The 18,913-nt window shown below is 45.6% G+C and overlaps 1 protein-coding gene across 2 annotated transcripts in view; it reads left to right on the top strand.

Moving 5' to 3' along the window:
• The window catches only part of LMTK2 (lemur tyrosine kinase 2), a 60,638-nt gene that overhangs the window by 14,623 nt on the left and 27,102 nt on the right, over nucleotides 1-18,913 (top strand). For both annotated transcript variants that reach the window (XM_053276324.1, XM_053276323.1), the window contains exons 2-5: nucleotides 11,323-11,459; nucleotides 14,205-14,349; nucleotides 15,019-15,092; nucleotides 17,985-18,103. In XM_053276324.1, coding sequence (XP_053132299.1) covers nucleotides 11,323-11,459; nucleotides 14,205-14,349; nucleotides 15,019-15,092; nucleotides 17,985-18,103 — 475 coding nt within the window. The remainder of the gene's footprint in view (nucleotides 1-11,322; nucleotides 11,460-14,204; nucleotides 14,350-15,018; nucleotides 15,093-17,984; nucleotides 18,104-18,913) is intronic.

Raw genomic sequence — 18,913 nt, 5'->3', positions numbered from 1 at the left:
ATCCTCTCCAGGATGTTATTGCCCTAGCAATAGCCGAGTTCTGTATTACTTTTCTTCCTCACCCAAATAAAGGGAGACATTATTTTCTCACATACAGTACCAGATATACTGGAAACTGGAGGTGTGTGTGTGATGCAGCTTGACTGCAGCCTTCCCTTTAGCATTTTTTTGGTAGCCGTTTTTGCAGCGAAAGCCCAAATCTCCTAAATTATCTGTCGCGGATATAGCACTTCTGGTGTAAAAGCACTTTAAATACTTGCCATTCATCCTTGCAGTGCAGGCCTAGTTGATGAGAGACAGTAGGGTAGCTCACACAATCGGCATTGGGTTGGAGGCTTTTCCTACCCTCCCTCGGGAGCCGCACACACTCCTGCTTTAAGATTGCGTGTTTGGTAAAAACGAGGATGGAGGTGGGGAGCTAAGCCCCACCTGGGCCGGACCAGCAGTCCCTACCCAGATTCTGTCCCCAGCTTCAGAATGAGGTAGGAGGAAAAGCCATCCTGCCCAGCTGGGTTTGACTGTCGATCAAGCACGCTGCCTCCAAGCTTGTGTTTATCTAACACACCACCTTAAAATGGGAGTGTGTGTGTGTGGGTCCCGAATTAGGGTAGGGTGGGTTGGGCAAGCTTGGGAACCTACAGCTCCCATCTTCCCCAGCCACAGTTTATTGGCTGCTGGGAGTTGTAGTCCCAAAAACAGCCGGAGGGCCACGTTTGCCTACCCTAAGGTCAACTGTGTGAAGTGAAGGAGAGGAGAGCTGGTCTTGTGGTAGCAAGCATGACTTGTCCCCATAGCTAAGCAGGGTCTATGCTGGTTGCATCTGGATGGGAGACTTGATGTGTGAGCACTGCAAGAGATTCCCCTCTGGGGATGGAGCCGCTCTGGGAAAAGCAGAAGGTTCCAAGTTCCCTCCCTGGCAGCATCACCAAGATAGGGCTGAGAGAGATTCCTGCCTTGGAGAAGCCGCTGCCAGTCTGTGAAGGCAATACTGAGCTAGATAGACCAATGGTCTGACTCAGTATATGGCAGTTTCCTATGTTCCTATGCCCTGGTAACTTGGGAGTTATGCGGCGAGTGAGTGACTTGCCCGAAGGCTGCACAGTGAATATCGCAGCAGAGCAGGGATTTGCAGCTGTGGCTTCTACCTCCGAGCAGATGCCGTACAGTTGGTGTGTTTGCTGTTACTTGTAGGAATGGGCAGTTGACTGGCACAGAGGGCGCTTAGCATTTCATCTCCCATTACGCACAGGGGAGCAGTGACGGGCTGTGACTCCCTGGCATCTCCACTGCATCGTTCACACATGCCGGTCCCTTCAGATCCAGATCGTGTGGTGTTCACCGCAGGGGAAAGATAACCTACTTGCTGTGCAAATGGCAGAACTGCCCACTTCTGTAGCAAGAGCTCTGCAGCTTGGAAGAGGCTGAACCTGTAAGGGCTGTCCTGTTTCCTTGCTCCTCACCGGAATGTCCTTGTTCTCTCCTCTATGGCTGACCTATCAAGGAGGCACTGACACAGTGAGTGGACAGCTGGACAGAACTCCCCAACCAGCTGCAGCGATGCTGTCGGGAATTTCCAAGCCCCTCCCCTTCCCCAGGAGTATGTCCCTGAGGGTTGCGCAGCCCTTGTGGGCTGTGCATACTGGGGGCAAATTGCACATAGTGCCCTAAATTATTATTTAATTTAATTTAATTTAATTTAATTTAATCATTTATTTATTTATTTATTTAAAAACAGCTCAGGGTGGTTTACGCAGAGAAACAAGAAATAAATAAGATGGCTCCCTGTCCCCAAAGGGCTCGCAATCTAAAAAGAAACGTAAGAGAGACACCAGCCACAGTCACGGGAGGGATGCTGTGCTGGGGGTAGAGAGGGCCAGTTACTCTCCCCCTGCTCAATAAAGAGAATCGCCACCTTAAAAGATGCCTCTTTGCCCAGTTAGCAGGGGTTTACTAAATGGCAAGATCTTAATACTTGGATTTGTATATCATGATAGTTTCTGGCGAAAATGGGTTGTGAAGAATGTCACGCAGGGCTGCTCAACTTCGGCCCTCCTGCAGTTGTTGGCCTACAACTCCCATAATCCCTGGCTATTGGCCACTTTGCCTGGGGATTCTGGGAGTTGTACTCCAAAAACAGCTGGGGGGCCTAAGTTGAGCAGGCTTGTAATGTAAGGGATGTTGTGGGGCGCAAGGAGGGTAGGAGTTATCCTATAGGAGCCGTGGAAAGGGCAGAACCTTGATTAGGGATTGCAGGATGTTCCTTTGGTCTGGCACTTTCCCCACAAGCGATAACAACGGAAGCTTATCCATTTTGCTCTGACCTGCTCCAGAGCACAGGCTTTGACATTTTTTATTTTTAAAAAAAATCTGGAAGCCAACCCGAAAATTTAGGAGCCAGATCATAGATATTTGGCAAAATTACCAGACATAGTGATGGTCCCTGTGGAGGGGGAAGCTAAATAGATTTCTCTTTATCCCTTTTACAGGTAACAGACTTAAATCAGAAACGGGGCTGTCCGGGACAAAGAAATGTTTAATAAAATAACTACCTCTGAATATCCTATTCATGGTTATATTTCTAGGCGTCATGGCACTGGGATTTATCTGCCATAGCTAGCAATGTGGATCTCTGCTTTTTACTTCTGTTGCTTTTCTAGCTGCTATGGGGATGTTTTTTTTAATCCTTTAAAAAGGATTAAAGGGTAGGATCCTTTTAATCCATATTCCCCCCCCTTTATTCTGTCATTGGTTGTAGTGTCTGCAAAGTTTTACAGCTTCAGTGCACTGAAAAAGACCTGGCTTTCCAGAAGTTGTTGACTAGAATATCAAAAACAGAAGTGAAAAGGAGTTTCAACTCTTCTGTGGTTTGGGCAGCTGTTGTGGTGGTTTGTGGTTAAGACTGACAGCAGCACTTTTGAGTCCTAAATGTTCTGATCCCCTGAAGATAGAGCCAGCGTGGTGTAGTGGTTAGAGTGCCGGACTAGGACCGGGGACACCCGAGTTCAAATCCCCATTCAGCCTCATGAGACTTGCTGGGTGACTCTGGGCAGTCACGTCTCTCTCAGCCTAACCTACTTCACAGGGTTGTTGTGAAAGAGAAACTCAAGTATGTAGTATGCTGCTCAGGGCTCCTTGGAGGAAGAGCGGGATATAACTGTAAAAAAATATATACTGAAGATGTGCAGTATAATTATCATGGAACAATTAATTTCTCTTTGAAATGAGAATACATTTGAATTTTTTTTTTCAAATAATAGCCCTTGCTTCTGCTATTTTGAATCTGATGTAATCTGATGCGGGATATAAATGTAATAATAGTAATAATAGTAATAATAATAATAATAGTAATAATAATAATAATGTCTTATAAACTTTGTCACTAGACCTAATATACATGATTTCTAATTCTGAAATGTAACCCTGCATATTCAAGAGGTAAATCAGAGCTGGAATCAGTTAGAGGTAGAAACAGGAGGATGCTGATTCAGCAGTATTAGGATTCAGTTCAGACCTCTTACCAAGCCATGGCAAAGGAATGGTTACGGTTTGGCATGATGTCTGAATTTGACAAACCACTGGCTAGCAAATCAGAATTGGCTAACCGTGGCATGAAGTAGGTTTGCAAATTCTGGTTTGTGCTAACTGTGGTCTGCTGTGATGTGTGGATGGATAAATCCTAGTTATGGCTGTTGCTATGCTCCCAGATTACACTGAATTTATGAACCTGAGTATTGAGAGGAAAATCAGAAATCAAGCAAGCGTTGGGCCACCATTAGGAATGGAGAGATGAGCTCAGGGTTTGAACCTGAGCCCGAGGTTTCAGCTTTGGAATAACAGCTAGTGTAAACAGAACTGGCTTTCCAGCGGATAGAACGAGCTTAACAGCCGGTGTTGATGGTGACTTGCAAGGCTGTGTGAGAAACTTTTCCCATCATAAGTTTACAGATCCAGTCAAGTGGTTGACTCGGGACAGTAATGTTGAACTAGCAACTGCTGTATCCGGCGTGTGTCAGACTCCTGCATTGACTAGTGGCACGCTCTGCAAGTAACCCCTCTTAGGTCCTGTGTAACAACTCCCTTGAGAATTGGCATTGGTGTGCTGTGACTCTGAATGTTATCCAGCTTTCTAAATCCACAAATGTTACTAGGCCACACACAGTTCTTAATTTGCATACCTGTGCATATGCTTGTGTGTTAGTAATATGTGGCACATGGTTGTGAACAGGAGAAAGTGCCTCTTCCAGTTCAGTGCAGATATTCTTTCTGGACAACTGCACCCAGTTTTAATACTCCAGGGCAGTGCTTGGCAGATCCCAGGTGCCAGGGAGCCATGGTGTCTAAAAAATTAACCATGACACCTAGACTAGGATATTCACTGGTGGAGTTATTAAATAAAATCATTTTGTCCCAGGCAGTCTGGTTCCTATTCTAAGAATGTTACTTGTAAAGGGAATAAAGAGATGCTCATTTACCTTCCCCCTTTACAATGTCCGTTATTAAGTCTGATAATTTAGGCAAGTGTCCATTGGCTGGCTCCTAAATTTTGGGGTTTGTTTCCCAGACTATTGACAGACTACTTTGAAATGGATGAAAATACGAACTCTAGAGTTAAAACTTTATACTGGTGCTTCCCCACTCTGCCTCAGTTTCTTAACATTACAGTCATAGTAGCTGCTGACTTAGAAAAATGTCATACCTGGCTCATTTTGGAGATGTTTTAAACTGCTTTTAATTATCAAACCATTTTCTATTTTTAAGAACGACTATTTAAAGTGTTTGAGTCATTGTCAAGAATGGGGAAGAAAGCTGTCACAGATTTTCAATAGAAAAAATACCTAAATTTAATTTCTGAAGAACATGCATTGGCCTAGGGAGGTGATTAAAAATATCTACAGTATTATGCATTCCTTGGGGTTCATCATATTTGAGGGACAGCATTCGGCATTTGACCAGTTAGATCTTTAAATATGGTCATCTGGAGCACTTTGAATGCCTATCTTAAACTGGTTTAATTTTCATAGCATTCATGCTGAGGTTATAGTTTGAAAACTCTGCTAGATGCCACCTTACAGAATTGCACAGGGTGGGCATGGAGAGGAGAGAGATGATGCAACCTGCTTTGGGGAGCGGTCGACCAGTAAGAAGGCAGGTGAGGGTGGAGCCGTTGGGGGGAATCTAGCTAGGGATTCTGGGGGTTCTGGCTGTCTGGGAGTGGGGGAAATGCAGAAGTTCTGTTAAGACAGGCCTTGGCAAACTTTCCCTGCATCTAGGAGCCAGCCCGCGGGCATTTGACGAAACTACCTGACATAGTGACAGACATTGGGGAGGTAAATGGTCTTCTCTTTTTCTCCCATTTACAAGTAACCTACTTAGAAGAGAAGCAGGATTGCCTGAGACAAATAAGGATTTTATTAAGCAATGCCTACCTCTAATGGTGCAGCGGGGAAATGACTTGACTAGCAAGCCAGAGGTGGCTGGTTTAAATCCCCGCTGGTATGTATGGGAAACAGCAGTGATCTAGGAAGGTGCTGAAAGGCATCATCTCCTACTGTGTGGGAGATGGCAATGGTCAGCCCCTCCTGTATTCTATTAAAGACAACCACAGGGCTCTGTGGGTGCCAGGAGTTGACACCGACTTGACGGTACACTTTACCTCTAAATAGGATATGCCATGGTGCCATGATTAAATTTCTAGGAGCCATGGCTCCCTGGTGCCTGGGATTTGTCAAGCCCTGTGTTAAGTCTACAACGGGATCAAATTGATGGAGTCTGGGGAACATAAGAAGCTGCCTTATTCCGAGTCAGACCCTTGGTCCATCTAGCTCAGCATTGTCTGCACTGACTGGCAGCAGCTTTTCCAAGGTTTCAGGCAGGAGTCTCTCCCAGCCCTCTCTGGAGATGCTGCTGGGGAGTGAGCGTGGGGTCTTCTGCATGCAAAGCAGATGTTTTTCTACTGAGCTACAGCCCCATCCCCTAAGGGGAATATTGTACTGTGGTCACATGTAGTCTCTCATTCAAATTATTATTATTATTATTAATAATAATAATAATAATAATTCTTCGATTTCTATACCGCCCTTCCAAAAATGGTTCAGGGCGGTTTACAAAGAGAAATAACAAACAAATAAGATGGCTCCCTGTCCCCAAAAGGCTCACAATCTAAAAAAGAAACATAAGGTAGACCCCAGCAACAGCCACTGGAGGGATGCTGTGCTGGGGACGGATAGGGCCAGTGACTCTCCCCCTGCTCAATAAAGAGAATCACCACGGTATAAAAGGTGCCTCTTTGCCCAGTTAGCAGGGGTCCAAGGTGATGGACCTACTTAGCATAGGGCATGATTTGTGCTTCTTACCAGAAGTCCAATCCATTAACTGTCTCATTCTTATAATAATTTCCAACTGGCTGTCACAATTTATCAAGGCACCTATTGAGCCAGGGTACCATGTATTGCACAAACATCTCATACAATCTTTCCCGGAAGCAGAGGGTTGGGATTTCACTGCGGTGATGCTTCTGTTTGCTAAGGGAGAGACCTGGTGACTTGGCTGCTTCTCTCTTCATCCTGGGTGGGATTAATTGTGGCACAACCTTTCCTCCCCTGTACTTTGGCTCGTTAACGTCTGGCTTTGCCTGTCTAGCAGTGCATTGGCCTTAATGGCTCTCACAGGGCACAATCGGTGTCAAGTGCTGCCTGCACATGTGCATTATGTGCACACACTTTATTTCTATCGAGAGAGCTGCTTTCGTTCACGTCCACAAACTAGGTGACTCCTTAGTGATGCCGGGGGCTAATTGTGTGAGCATTTCTTGAAATTGTGGTTATCACTGGTGTTCACGTGATGAGACACTGAAATAATGATCAGCAGAACCTTCCCAAGTTCTGGGTGTGCAAGAACACTTCCATTGCCACAGGTAACCTCACACCATGGTTACCTTCAAGGAAAAGTCCCCATTCCTGTATCTGGTTACTTCTGTCTTGTGTCAACAATGGTAATCTTTCTGTGATAGGTGGAGTCAACTTCCTCAGTGTATTCCTTTTGAGTACTCTCTCTCTCTGTGTGTTTAAAATGTGTTTACTTTCTTTTCAATAAAATACTTTCTAGGTGGCTTCAACATGTATTTAAAACAGCAAAAATAGTTAAAAATGGCATTTTTCAGTAGCAGCAATCTGTCCTGGAGCCAATTTAAAGCTAGTCTTAAAAACTGTTAGAACAATCTTGTCCTCTCAGACTTGAAGGGCATTGTGTGATGCCAGTCAGGCTGATAAGGGGAAGGAGTTAGACAGCCGACAGACCTGCACCAGGAAGTTCCATCCCTGCTAATCACCTGCCTTGCCTCAGAAAGGGTGGATGCTTGGAGCCAGGCCTCTGATGATGGTCTTGGCAGCTGGGCGGCGGGTTCATATGAGAGCAGGCAGCCTTTAAAGAAAGGAACATCGGAAGCTGCCTCACACCCAGGGAGACCCTTGGTCTCTCTCGCCCAGTACTGTCTACACTGACTGGCAGGCCTCTCCAAGGTTTCAGGCAGGGGTCTCTCCCAGCCCTACCTGGAGATGCTGCCAGGGAGTCAACCTGGGACCTTCTGCGTGCCAAGCAGATGCTCTGCCACTGAGCTTTTGACTCCATCCCCTTAGGACAGGATCCCCCCCACACTTGGGTCCCCAGATGTTGTTAGCCTCCAACTCCCACATCTGGGGAACCAAGTCTGTTATTGTTAACCATCCATACATGAAAGTTTGGGGCGGTGTACAAATCTGATAAATAAATAAACAAACCCCTGCCTTAAGGGGAAGAGCTTACAGCAGACAGTGCGTGCATGTAGTTAGGAACATAAGAAGCTGCCATATACGGAGTCAGACCCTTGGTCTATCTAGCTCAGTAATGTCTTCACAGACTGGCAGCGGCTTCTCCAAGGCTGCAGGCAGGAGTCTCTCTCAGCCCTCTCTTGGAGATGCTGCCAGGGAGGGAACTTGGAACCTTCTGCTCTTCCCAGAGAGGCTCCAACCCCTGCCCATCCAAAAAGCAAACCAGGGCAGAGTCTGCTTAACAAAGGGGACAATTCATGCTTGCTAGTGCAAGACCAGCTCTCCTTTAAAGCTTTAAAGGTTAAAACATTAAACACTTGAAAACCCACCTTTTAAAAGAGGCTTTTCCGTTTGTATTCTCTCTGTTTCCAGTAGGTTTTTAATCTGTAAATGTGGTTTCAACTGGGTTTAGTTTTTAATTGAATTTTATATTTTACCTGTTGTCCTTGTGAGCCACTCTGAGCGGTATTGCCCTGGAGGGGTGGGTCACAAATATTATAAATAATTCCTATAAAGCACAATACATGCAAACCAATGAACAATGCTACTGACGTTCCTTTACAAACTAGGTTGTGAATAGAAGCCCTTCAGTTGATGCTTGAGCTGCAAACTGTAGCATAGCTCTGCATCCCAACCTCTTGGTGGTGTCTACAACGGTGTTGGAGGGAATATTTGACCGAGGTGACTAGGTAACTGATGGTATCAACCGCTTGGCCATCAGCCAAGCTTGCCTATTAGGCTGAAAGGATGCCTTGTGGGCTTTGGAAGGAGAAAGGGTTATGCCGTTGCTCTGTAGAGGCTGTCAGAACAGATAAGGCAGTCCACAAGATGACGCTGTGTTTGAATGTATTGGGCAGACTTGTTAGAGTGGCAGCTAGAAAGGTTATAGACTTGTGAAAAAACCCAAATGTGCACACTCTTACAAGTATGTTTGGTTAACTGGGTGGGATATGGAGATGGTGCTGGATTTTGAGGATGTGTTTCATGACATTAATTCATTGACTGCCAAGATGGGGGTTATGTGGATGTGGCTACACTTGCTTCAGGGTTGTGTTGGGCTTTGTGTTTCTTCTCTTCTCCTGTTTGTAACCGGTGGTACTCTAGATGTTGCTGAACTACACCTCCCATCATCCCTAGCCACAATAAATTATAGCTGGGGATGATGGGAGTTGTAGACCAGCAATATCTGGAGTGCCACCAGTTGAGAAACTCTGGCCTAGAGAATACTCTGACGTTTTACGGCATGGCTCTACTGTAGGAAGCAAAGCATGTTCCTGAACTAGGAGAGCTGGTCTTGCAGTAGCAAGCATGAGTGAAGCAGAGTCCACTCTGGTTTGCATTTGGATGGGTGACTACAAGTGAGTGCTATCTGCTGTAAGATATTCCCTTGAGGGGATGGAACCATATTCTGTGGTAGAGCATCTGTTTGCATGCAGAAGGCCCCAGGTCACTCCCTGGCTTCCAGGTAGGGCTGGGAGAGACTTTTGCCTGAAACCTTGGAGAGGCACTGCCTGTCAGTGTAGAGACCATACTGAGCGAGATGGACCCAGTGGTCTGACTCAGTAGAAGGCAGCTTCCTGTGTTCCTGTGAAGGGTTGGGGTCCCAGATCTTGCTAGGTGAATGGATGCATATATTCCATAAAATCAGATAGTTGTGGAATTCATGATGCAGGCACAATAGGTACAGTATATTATTACTACCCAGATGTGTCAAGGACTCCCTGTTGTGTGAAATTATCTCTTTGCTATCATATAGAATTTACTTTTATCAACTAATTGATCCACTAGCCTCAGATATAAAAAGAGCAATTTCTATAATTATCTGGGTTCTTTCATCAGTACTAACCTGCAGAAGTGGTTACATGACCAAGCACATACAGCAGTTATTGGTGTAAAGTTGTCTTGACTATTTATTGTAACAGTTGTGCTGCATTGGTGGACAAGGGGTTAGGGGATTTCAGTGGCAAAGGATGCCTCCTTGATGTCTGTGGCAACCATATTAATTGCCAGGTAGTTTAACTGCAAGTACATTGGCTTTTACTCAGGGTAATCTTGAAGGAATGCAGTGAGATATTTGAAATTATGAGGTCTAGTTACCGAGTACACTGTAATATGAAATCCACTAAGACTTCATTTCAGGAGTGTGTTGGTTTTCGACACGGCTCTTGTGGCACAGCAGTCCTCTTTCAACATGGATATTTCTCTGCACTTTTTTCTGTTTCCCCCCTCTTGATCTGCTGTTCTTACCTCTTCACATGGTCAGGTTTAGACATGCTCAAGTTCGTTGCTTTACATTCATGACCTATCCATGCTTCAGGAAGAATTTTTAGTAAAATATGAAGTTGCTTGTGTAAGCATGTCTCAGGTAGGTTTGCAGGCAGGCATACTCCCCAGTGGAAACCAAGTTTGTTTGTTACATTTCTAAACAACACTGTCCATCCAAAGGCTCTGGGGGTGGTTATGTAAATGTGCTCCTTGATCTCCTGTCCGCTTTTCCTTGCTGTTGCCCCCTGAAGGAAGCTCATTTTGCAGGTTTACTGAGTGGGTGCTTTGACTTGAAAATGGTGGGCCGATGTAGCTGAAATATGACTGTTGTACTAGGTCAGGGGTGGGCAAACCTGGCCCCTCCAACTGCTTTTGGACTACAACTCCCATCATCCCCAGCCACCCCTGAGACTCTCTAAAAGCCATGGCTCAACATGACCGGCGACACCTTCTAGCTTCCTCAGAGTAGTTGCTCCATTAGCCTTGGACTCCAGTGGCCCATATGTTTTTGTTTTGTTTTGTTTTGTTTAACATTTATATCCCGCTCTTCCTCCAAGGAGCCCAGAGCGGTGTACTACATACTTGAGTTTCTCTTTCACAACAACCCTGTGAAGTAGGTTAGGCTGAGAGAGAAGTGACTGGCCCAGAGTCACCCAGCTAGTTTTATGGCTGAATGGGGATTTGAACTCGGGTCTCTCCGGTCCTAGTCCAGCACTCTAACCACTACACCACGCTGTAGCCATTGGAGAAAGGCAGAAGGGTGGTGCCCTCTCAGACTCCGCAGTGTACTTACGGCGAAGGCTTGTTCTGCAGCCAGCGTGGGCCGGAGGGGGAGCCATCTTCGTGCTTCTGCCTCCCCTCCCAAAAGGGAATTCTTGTTGCATTGGAAACATACCGTAGACGTCTCTGCAACTGATACTTCCGTTTCAAGGGCTGTGCTGGTCTATGGCCGTAATAAAGATTGAGTGATTGGGGGCAAATGTGTACTGTGGTGAAAGAGAGTCTTGCCACTGACACAAACCCAAAACAGCAAAGAGAGGTGGCAGAGAACTAACAAGGGGTTGTTAAGGCGGCGGCGGCGATGGTGGTATTGAAACACAGATGTACAATCACACATGCCCACAAGTTGGAGGGGAATAACAGGAAACGTTAGATTTCTGTCGCTTTAGTGAGCTAGTGCTTGGCTCTCTGTGTGTAAATATAGAGAATTGCTAGTTTTAACCATCTCTCTCTCTCTCCTCTTTTCTTCTAGGGGAAGCAGCAGCAGCAGCAGCAACAGCTGAAATTCCCTTCTCACTCGTGGTGCTTTCTGCCTGTAGCCTAGTAGCGCTGGTCCTGCTGCTTGTGAACTGTATATGGTGTTGTAAAACTCAAGAGATAAACTTCAAGGTGAGTACAGGAGATAGAAGTAGTAGTATCTCTTTGGTATGGTACCTGCTAATGACCGGTACAGCTGGTTGTTCATACTTAATTCCTGCTGGTCACTTAGTGGTGAAAAGCATTGGTGTCTCACCTGCCTTCAAGAAGCCACCAGCCGCTTAAATGACCCCATACAGTATTGCTTTGCCTTCAAAGCACTTCCTGAAGAACGTGTTCTTTCCAGTGGTGGTTGTCTCCTTGGACTTTGCTCTTATTTGCAAAGCGATCAAAGAGGAGAGTTGGCGGCGGAGGAGGGGCTTGTGCACCTTCTAACTATTTGATTTCCAGGTAGTTCTGCTTAATATAAAGTAAGTGGGAAAACTCATAAGGTGTAGGCCTTATTAGTCCTGGTGACTAAACCAACATAGTGGCTGTTTGCTGGTCTTGTGGCAGTAGGCGTGAATTGTCTCCTTTGCTAAATGGGTTCTACCTTGGTTTGCATTTGGATGGGTAGCTGCATCTGAGTGCTGTAAGATTATGTTCCCTTGGGGATGGGAACATAACTCGGTGGAAGAGAACTTGAGGTCCCAGATTCACTCCCTGGCAGCATCTCCGGGTAGGGCTGGGAAAGACTCCTGCCTGAAACCTGGGAGAGCTGCTGCCAGTCAGTGTAGACCATACCAAGTTAGATGGACCAAAGGCCTGACTTGGAAGAAGGCAGCTTCTTAGGTTCCTATGAATAACAGGTTTGGAAACCACACACAAATCTGAGCTTTTCCCGAAACCTGCATATTCTGGATTAAATATTTAGGAAAGAACATGCTTGCCAATATTAGGATGAAAGCTGCCTGCTTTAAACACCAAGGTGGCAATTGTCACCTGACTTCTCATCTGATTTTGCGTGTCTGTCTCATTCTGATGTGATTATTTTGAGAGGGATGGCCATATTAATCGGTTGCAGCAAGACCAGAGAGATGTATGTGTAGCTTGTAAAGATAAAATCTTTACACACCATACATTTGTTCGTCTTTAAGGTGCCACCGGATTTTAAGTGATGTTTTTGAAAGCGGCAATCCACCACTCTTACTCTGAAGAAGTTAGCTTACTGATTCTTTTTTTAAGCTAGCGAAGGGCAGGGACTGAAAAATCTAGGCTTGGCTCACGAGCCAGTCATTATTTATGGTTGCCACCAATCCCCTCGGATCCTCTTCTGGCACACAAGCAGAGTGCTTAGGAGCGAAGTGGGGTCATCCATCATTTGCACTGGGGTGTGGAGGTGGTAAGCAACCATGAGAGCCCTCTCCTGCTGCTCAGAAAGGATCCCTGCTGGTCCTTACCTTCTCAAAACTGGCCGCGGAAATGAGACCTGGATGTCCTGCTCACAGGAACATAGGAAGCTGCCTTAAACAGAGTCTGACCATTGTTCCTTCTGGCTCAGTATTGTCCGCACTGACTGGCAGCGACTCTCCAAGGTTACAGGCCGGAGTCTCTCCTAGACTTACCTGGAGAAGGCAAGGAATGAACCTTGGGCTCCCTGCCTGCAAGCAGCTGCTCTTCCCCTGAGCTCAGGCCTCATCCCCTGAAGGGGATATCTTACAAGCACTCACATGTAGTCGCCCATCCCAAATGCAAAGCAGGGCAGACCCTGCTTAGCAAAGGGGACAATTCATGCTTGCTAGTGCAAGCCCAAGCAGAGGAGAGCGGGCAAATGGATCTGGAGATGCCTGGCTGTGAGCAGTTAGCTCTGCTTTCTTTCTGAAGCCTCTTTATTGCTTCAATATTCCTTCGTGTTCTGTCGCTTCAGTTATTGCAACATAGCTGGAGGATGAAAGCTGCAAGGTATGGATAGGTTTGGAGTTCTGGAATGTAAAGAATGAGACAAACAGGATATTGTTCTGGCAGCTGTTCCGCCAAACCTCACTGAGTGGCAAGCATGAAAGGATCCCTTTTATCAGGCGGCGTCTGGGTATGGGTTGTTTTTTTCTTGTGCTCCTTGGATGGATGTTAGTCTCTCCCTGTGGTAGTCTTCTTCCCTTCCAGTCATGTTAAATTAGCTGAACTACTGTGGAAGCTGACATTTCCTGTGCAGGAGAGAACCTTAAAAAATCCTCTGTCACAGGCACACGGATCGGAGGGGTCATTCTGATGTAATATGTTTTTCCCTCTAGAGGCAAGCAGGTGAAAAACTTGAAGCAGAAAGGAAAGATCTGTCAGGACCCATCAGGAACCAAAGCCAAGACTTATTTATTTCAAAAGTATTTCTGAAACAGCAGCCCGGTCATGCTGCCTGGCAAGGAGCTTTTGAAACTGAGCAGTCTTCAAATAAAACTTGCAACCTGGCATGGGATGGGAGATATAGATACACCCACCAAAACACCTACGGAGCATGGGAAATCCCTTCTGGACCTGCCTAAAGCATATAATTGGATCCCAGCCCCAGTATTCTGTTTGCAAAATCCACATAGATCTCCTGCCCCCAATTCATCTGTAGTTTTCCATGTTTGTGTCTCTGGAGAGAAACAAAACTTATTACTGGCTCAGTATTTAGGGAGTTTTCGTTAAATGTTGTTTTTAAGGTTTCTTCTGTATGTTAAGGCAGCAGTGATCTGGGGATGGCAGCACTGGTGTCTACACTAGTATTATCTGTACAGCAGGGTATTGGTACAAGCTAGATTTATGGGTCACATTTGACACACCATCTAAATAGTGTGTTAATTTTGAGTTTCAGAATACAGCAAAAAGATTTCTGTTCTCCTAACCTCATTGCTTTCGTAGGAATTTGAAGACAATTTTGATGATGAAATAGACTTCACACCACCTGCAGAAGACACCCCGTCTGTTCAGTCTCCAGCAGATGTGTTTACCCTTACAGTTCCCAATGTCTCTTTATCAGTTCCATCCCAGTTCCAGCTTCCAACAGGTAGGATGATTCCCCAGCTGAGAGAGAACCTCCCAATTCCTGAACATAGTACAATCCTATTTACTGAAGCTTGGTCTCACAAGTGCTTTTTTCAGTATTGTTAGCTAAGCCAAAGAGAAATGTGCATACTTTCGAGGGGCAACTTTCTACCCTTGGGGCTGCTTTTTAGCAGTCCCCATAAGACTTGCCTAAGGCCATAGATCTTGAAGAGACCTTGAAGAGTCACTGCCAGTTAAAGTAGACAATATTGAGCTAGATAGACCGATGGTCTGACTCAGTAGAAGGCTGAGGGCAAGGCCTGATACTGATGAGCCAGTGCTGGTCATCAGCCATACAGGGAACTGGTGAGCCATAGCTATGGAAAGGCAATTGTGTAAATAAGGTGTCTTCTGGGTGATTGTTTATGCTCTGATATTATATCTGAAAACATACTTATTTAGTCAGGCATTTAGTTCATAGTTTTACAGTTTTAAGTTTTTAGAGGTTTTTTATCTGTATTTTAAATTGTTTTAGTTGTTTTTAGATTGTGAACTGCCCAGAGACTTACATATAGGGCGGGACAGAAATGTGCTAAATATAAAATCCTTAGTGGATTTTAGGGATAGTTTGAATATTTACTCATGACTCATATTTACTTATTGATTGATGTTCTCTTGTTTTGTATCTTAGAAGGACTGAAGTCTCAGGTTGTACGTCAAAATCTAAACTATATCCAAGAAATTGGAAATGGCTGGTTTGGAAAGGTAAGAAGGTCTTTCTCTTTAATACCTTCTTCTGTTCATTTCCTTCTCTCCTAAAATATCTTCCAGTGTTGTGATGGGCAGAAAGAGCACATGAATAAATTCTGAAGTGTGAGCTCACTGTGATGTTGAGAGAGAGCTTTAGGGGGAGACATTTTTTGTTGGTATTTGAATTTCAAAATTGAGCTTTTGATAACTGACAAAAAAGCCATTTCTCAAATGTAACGCTGAAAGCATACTTGCTTACAGCAGTGATTAACACCACTGCTGCTGCTCTTCAGCTCATCAAAGTGTTTCTGATAATTGCTTAAAATGTAGGCTGCTTCTATAAACTTAGAATTGTAGTGCATTACAATTTCTGTGTGTCTTCACTTACACAGGATGCATCACACATACACACCCCAGTTGTGGAGGCATAGCTAAAGCACCTGTTTGGCATGCAGAAGGTCTTTGCTTCGGTCCCTAGGTGGGGCTGGAGAAGATGCTTTGCCTGGAACCCTGGAGAGCTTCTGCTGACTAGCAGGCAATACTGCTCTAGGTAGACCAGGGGTCTGATGGAGTATATAACTCTGCATCCCGTTAGTAGAAGGCAATGCCACTTTTCTTACTGTGTGAGTGGCTGCTTGTTCTGGGATTGCTTATTTTTCCTGGTTTTAGTAGAGCTTGTGGATGAAGTACAACTGTCCTAAACCGGTCTTCCTCTTGGTGGCACTCACAGTTCAGATTCTACATTCTGGGTAGCTTAACATGTTGCTTCCTGGTAGAGGAGTTTGGAGTCTGCCAGTTCTGTGGGAGGCAGAATAAAGGGAGATTTAAAACACTGGGAAGGGATTTGTGTTAAGGGTGGGCCCAGCACCCATGCAGGAAGGCACTTGATTGATATAATCCATAGACAAAACAGCCCCACTTCTTCTTCTCCCCCCAGGGTGCATGGGCACATAGCATGCCAGGCTTTAAGGGGACAGGGAGGTCTGCATGTGCATCTTCCTTATCCCCTTCCAGCCCTTTCCTGCTGCTGCTTGGTCAGGAAATGCAAGCTTGGGTTTTGTGCTTTGAGTAAGCATGTGGGGGAGAGCTGCAGGGGAAATGGGAGGTGATATGCCCACCCCTCATGCCCTGCAGTGGGGCTGGTGTGGGTGTCTGTGCACAAGCAGGAAAGGGCAGAATTGGGCTCTGTGATGCGATAAGCACGGAAGAATCATGCTCTTGGTTTGTTATGGAATGTGGTCACACACTTGGCTCTTGTGTTTGTGCACTGGGCCCTTAATGTCTCTCTAAATACGGAAGTCTCTCTTCTCCACCCATACAGTAATGTCAGGCTCCAGGAGGGAAAGAGCTTTGTTCTCAGCAGTGTTCTGTCATGTTTGTCTTGTAGCAGTAGCAATAGCTATGTTTGTCTTGTGTTTGTCTTGTGCAAGAGACAAATAGACCATGTCACAGCAATGTATTTTGGCATACAGCTGTGATCTGATGCATAAGTTAGGGCATATATCTGTTTTCCTAAAATGTGTGCATTTAAAATGAAAACCCAGGAAATGATTACTACTTTCATTCATTCATTCATTCCATTTATCTCGCTCGTCCTCCAAGGAGCCCAGAGCAGTGTACATGGTTATGTTTATCCTCACAACAACCCTTTGAGGTAGGCTGAGAGATGTGCGACTGGCCCAGAGTCACCCATTGAGTTTCTTGGCTGAGTGGAGATTTGAACTCAGGTCTCCCTGGTCCTAGTCCAACACTCTAGCCACTACAACACACTGGTTTTTTATACTGCCGAAAAGTTACGTCTCTGGGTGGTTTACAACTTTTAAAATTTATTCAGAATTTTAGGAAATGAGTTTAGATGGAATGAGATCTCTATACATTATTTACATAAGGACCCTGGATTGAATGCTTGGTAAGCAGTTAAAATTACAACTTGATCTAGCTAAGAATTTTAACTGGACTGAGAACATACTTTTAAAAACTTTCTCTTGAGAGGAGAGGTGGTTTGGATACACTACTATGCCTATTCTAAACTTAATTTTAAAAAGAGCTAATTTCCTCCTGGAAAGTGAAATTGTATGTTGGAATTATATATTTGTTGAGCTGGCCTTGTGGTAGCAAGCATGAATTGTCCCGTTTGCTAAGCAGGGTCCACCTTGATTTACATTTGGAATGGAGACCACATGTGAGCGCTGTAAGAGATTCTCCTGCGGGGATGGAGCTGCTCTGGGAAGAGCATTTAGGTCCCAAGTTCCTTCCCCGGCATCTCCAAGAGAGGGCTGAGAGAGACTCCTGCCTGCAACCTTGGAGAAGCTGCTGTCAGTCTGTGTAGACAATACTGAGCTAGATAGACCAATGGTCTGACTCAGTATAGGGCAGCTTCCTATGTGAGTGCCTGCCATAAGAGATTCCCCTGAGGGTATGGGGCCATAGCTCAGTGGTAGAGCACTTGCATGCAGAAGGTCCCTGCTTCAGTCCCTGGCAGCATCTCCAGGTAAGGCTGGAAGAGACTCCTGCCTGTAACCTTGGAGAGCTGCTGCCCGTCAGTGCAGACAGTGCTGAGCTAGATGGGCCAGTGGCCTGACTCGGTTTAAGGCAGCTTCTGATGTTTTTATGAGCTTCATTTCGAGGCGGAGCTGACACAAACTGCAAAGCCAGCAGTGGGCGAACCATAGCTGAGTGGCGAAGGATGTGAAGTCCAAGGCTCAGTTCCTGCCATCTCCTCTTCAGGAGTCTTGGATAGCTGGGCTGAGACCTTGGAGAACTGCTGCCAGTCGAGGCGGAGAGTTCTAGACTAGAAGACCCGGTGGCTTGATTGGGTCTGAATTGGCTCCTGACCACCATCTTCTTGTATCCGCTCCCACAAGCCGCTATCCCCTAAATAAGACATGACGAAAAACTGTGTTTCAGGTTCTGCTGGGGGAGGTTTATACAGGCAGCAGCGTGGCAAGAGTGGTGGTGAAGGAATTGAAAGCGAGTGCTGGACCCAAGGAGCAAGAGCGGTTCTTGAGGCACGGCGAGCCTTATTTGTAAGTAGAGATGCTCATCTTCTTGTGTAAATAAATAAATAAATAGCCTTCACAACTTTCACTGTGACAAAACGCTTAGTAAAACGAAAACATGGCTGAGAAAGCTCTCTTGCTATCCTGCTTTCCAGCAAACATTCTCAAAATGGCTTGCATACCAGAATACATGAGAGAATGCTTGCCTGTCCCCAGAGGGGTTGCAGTCAAAGCCTTGATGTGATGTTCAAATTGCGAATGAACCTTCACCGCAGGAGTAAATAGCAAGCTTTGTTTGGTCTGTGGATGGGGACAAACACTGAGGAAGTTAGCTTTTTTCCTGGTGACGTACAAGCGCCACGTATCTCCTTTCTCATACTCCGTCTTCCTCCAAGGAGCTCAGAGTGGTATATGGGGTGGTATAAACGGGTTTATCTTCCTAAGCAGTGCTTTCAAGGCTAGGTTATACCACATGAGCCAGCTAGGGCGGTTGGTACCCTCGGGGGAACGAATGCTCCTTCTGGACTTGGACCAGCTCTGCACCCCTAGAGATGGAAAACAGGTGAGAGCATTGCCTTTCCCCTGTGCAAAAATGACTGCAATTTTACTCTAATCATTTGGGTGTCAGGAGAGAGGAGGAGTGATAACAGACAGAAAGCTGCCAGTGCAAAAATGACATCACCTATTTTCCATCTCTTGCGGTGGTGGTGGTTTAATTCGTTGCTAGAAACCACTCTGAGCTTTCGTCCCCTGAGATGATACCGATGCCCTATGTTTGTGGGCCTGGCTACACTAATAACTGTTGAGGTAAGAGGCAGTGACCAGTGTTCCCTTTAA

Source organism: Hemicordylus capensis, chromosome 13 (assembly GCF_027244095.1).
Source record: "Hemicordylus capensis ecotype Gifberg chromosome 13, rHemCap1.1.pri, whole genome shotgun sequence".
Classification (NCBI taxonomy): Eukaryota; Metazoa; Chordata; class Lepidosauria; order Squamata; family Cordylidae; genus Hemicordylus; species Hemicordylus capensis.
This window is presented reverse-complemented; position numbering and strand designations above follow the sequence as displayed.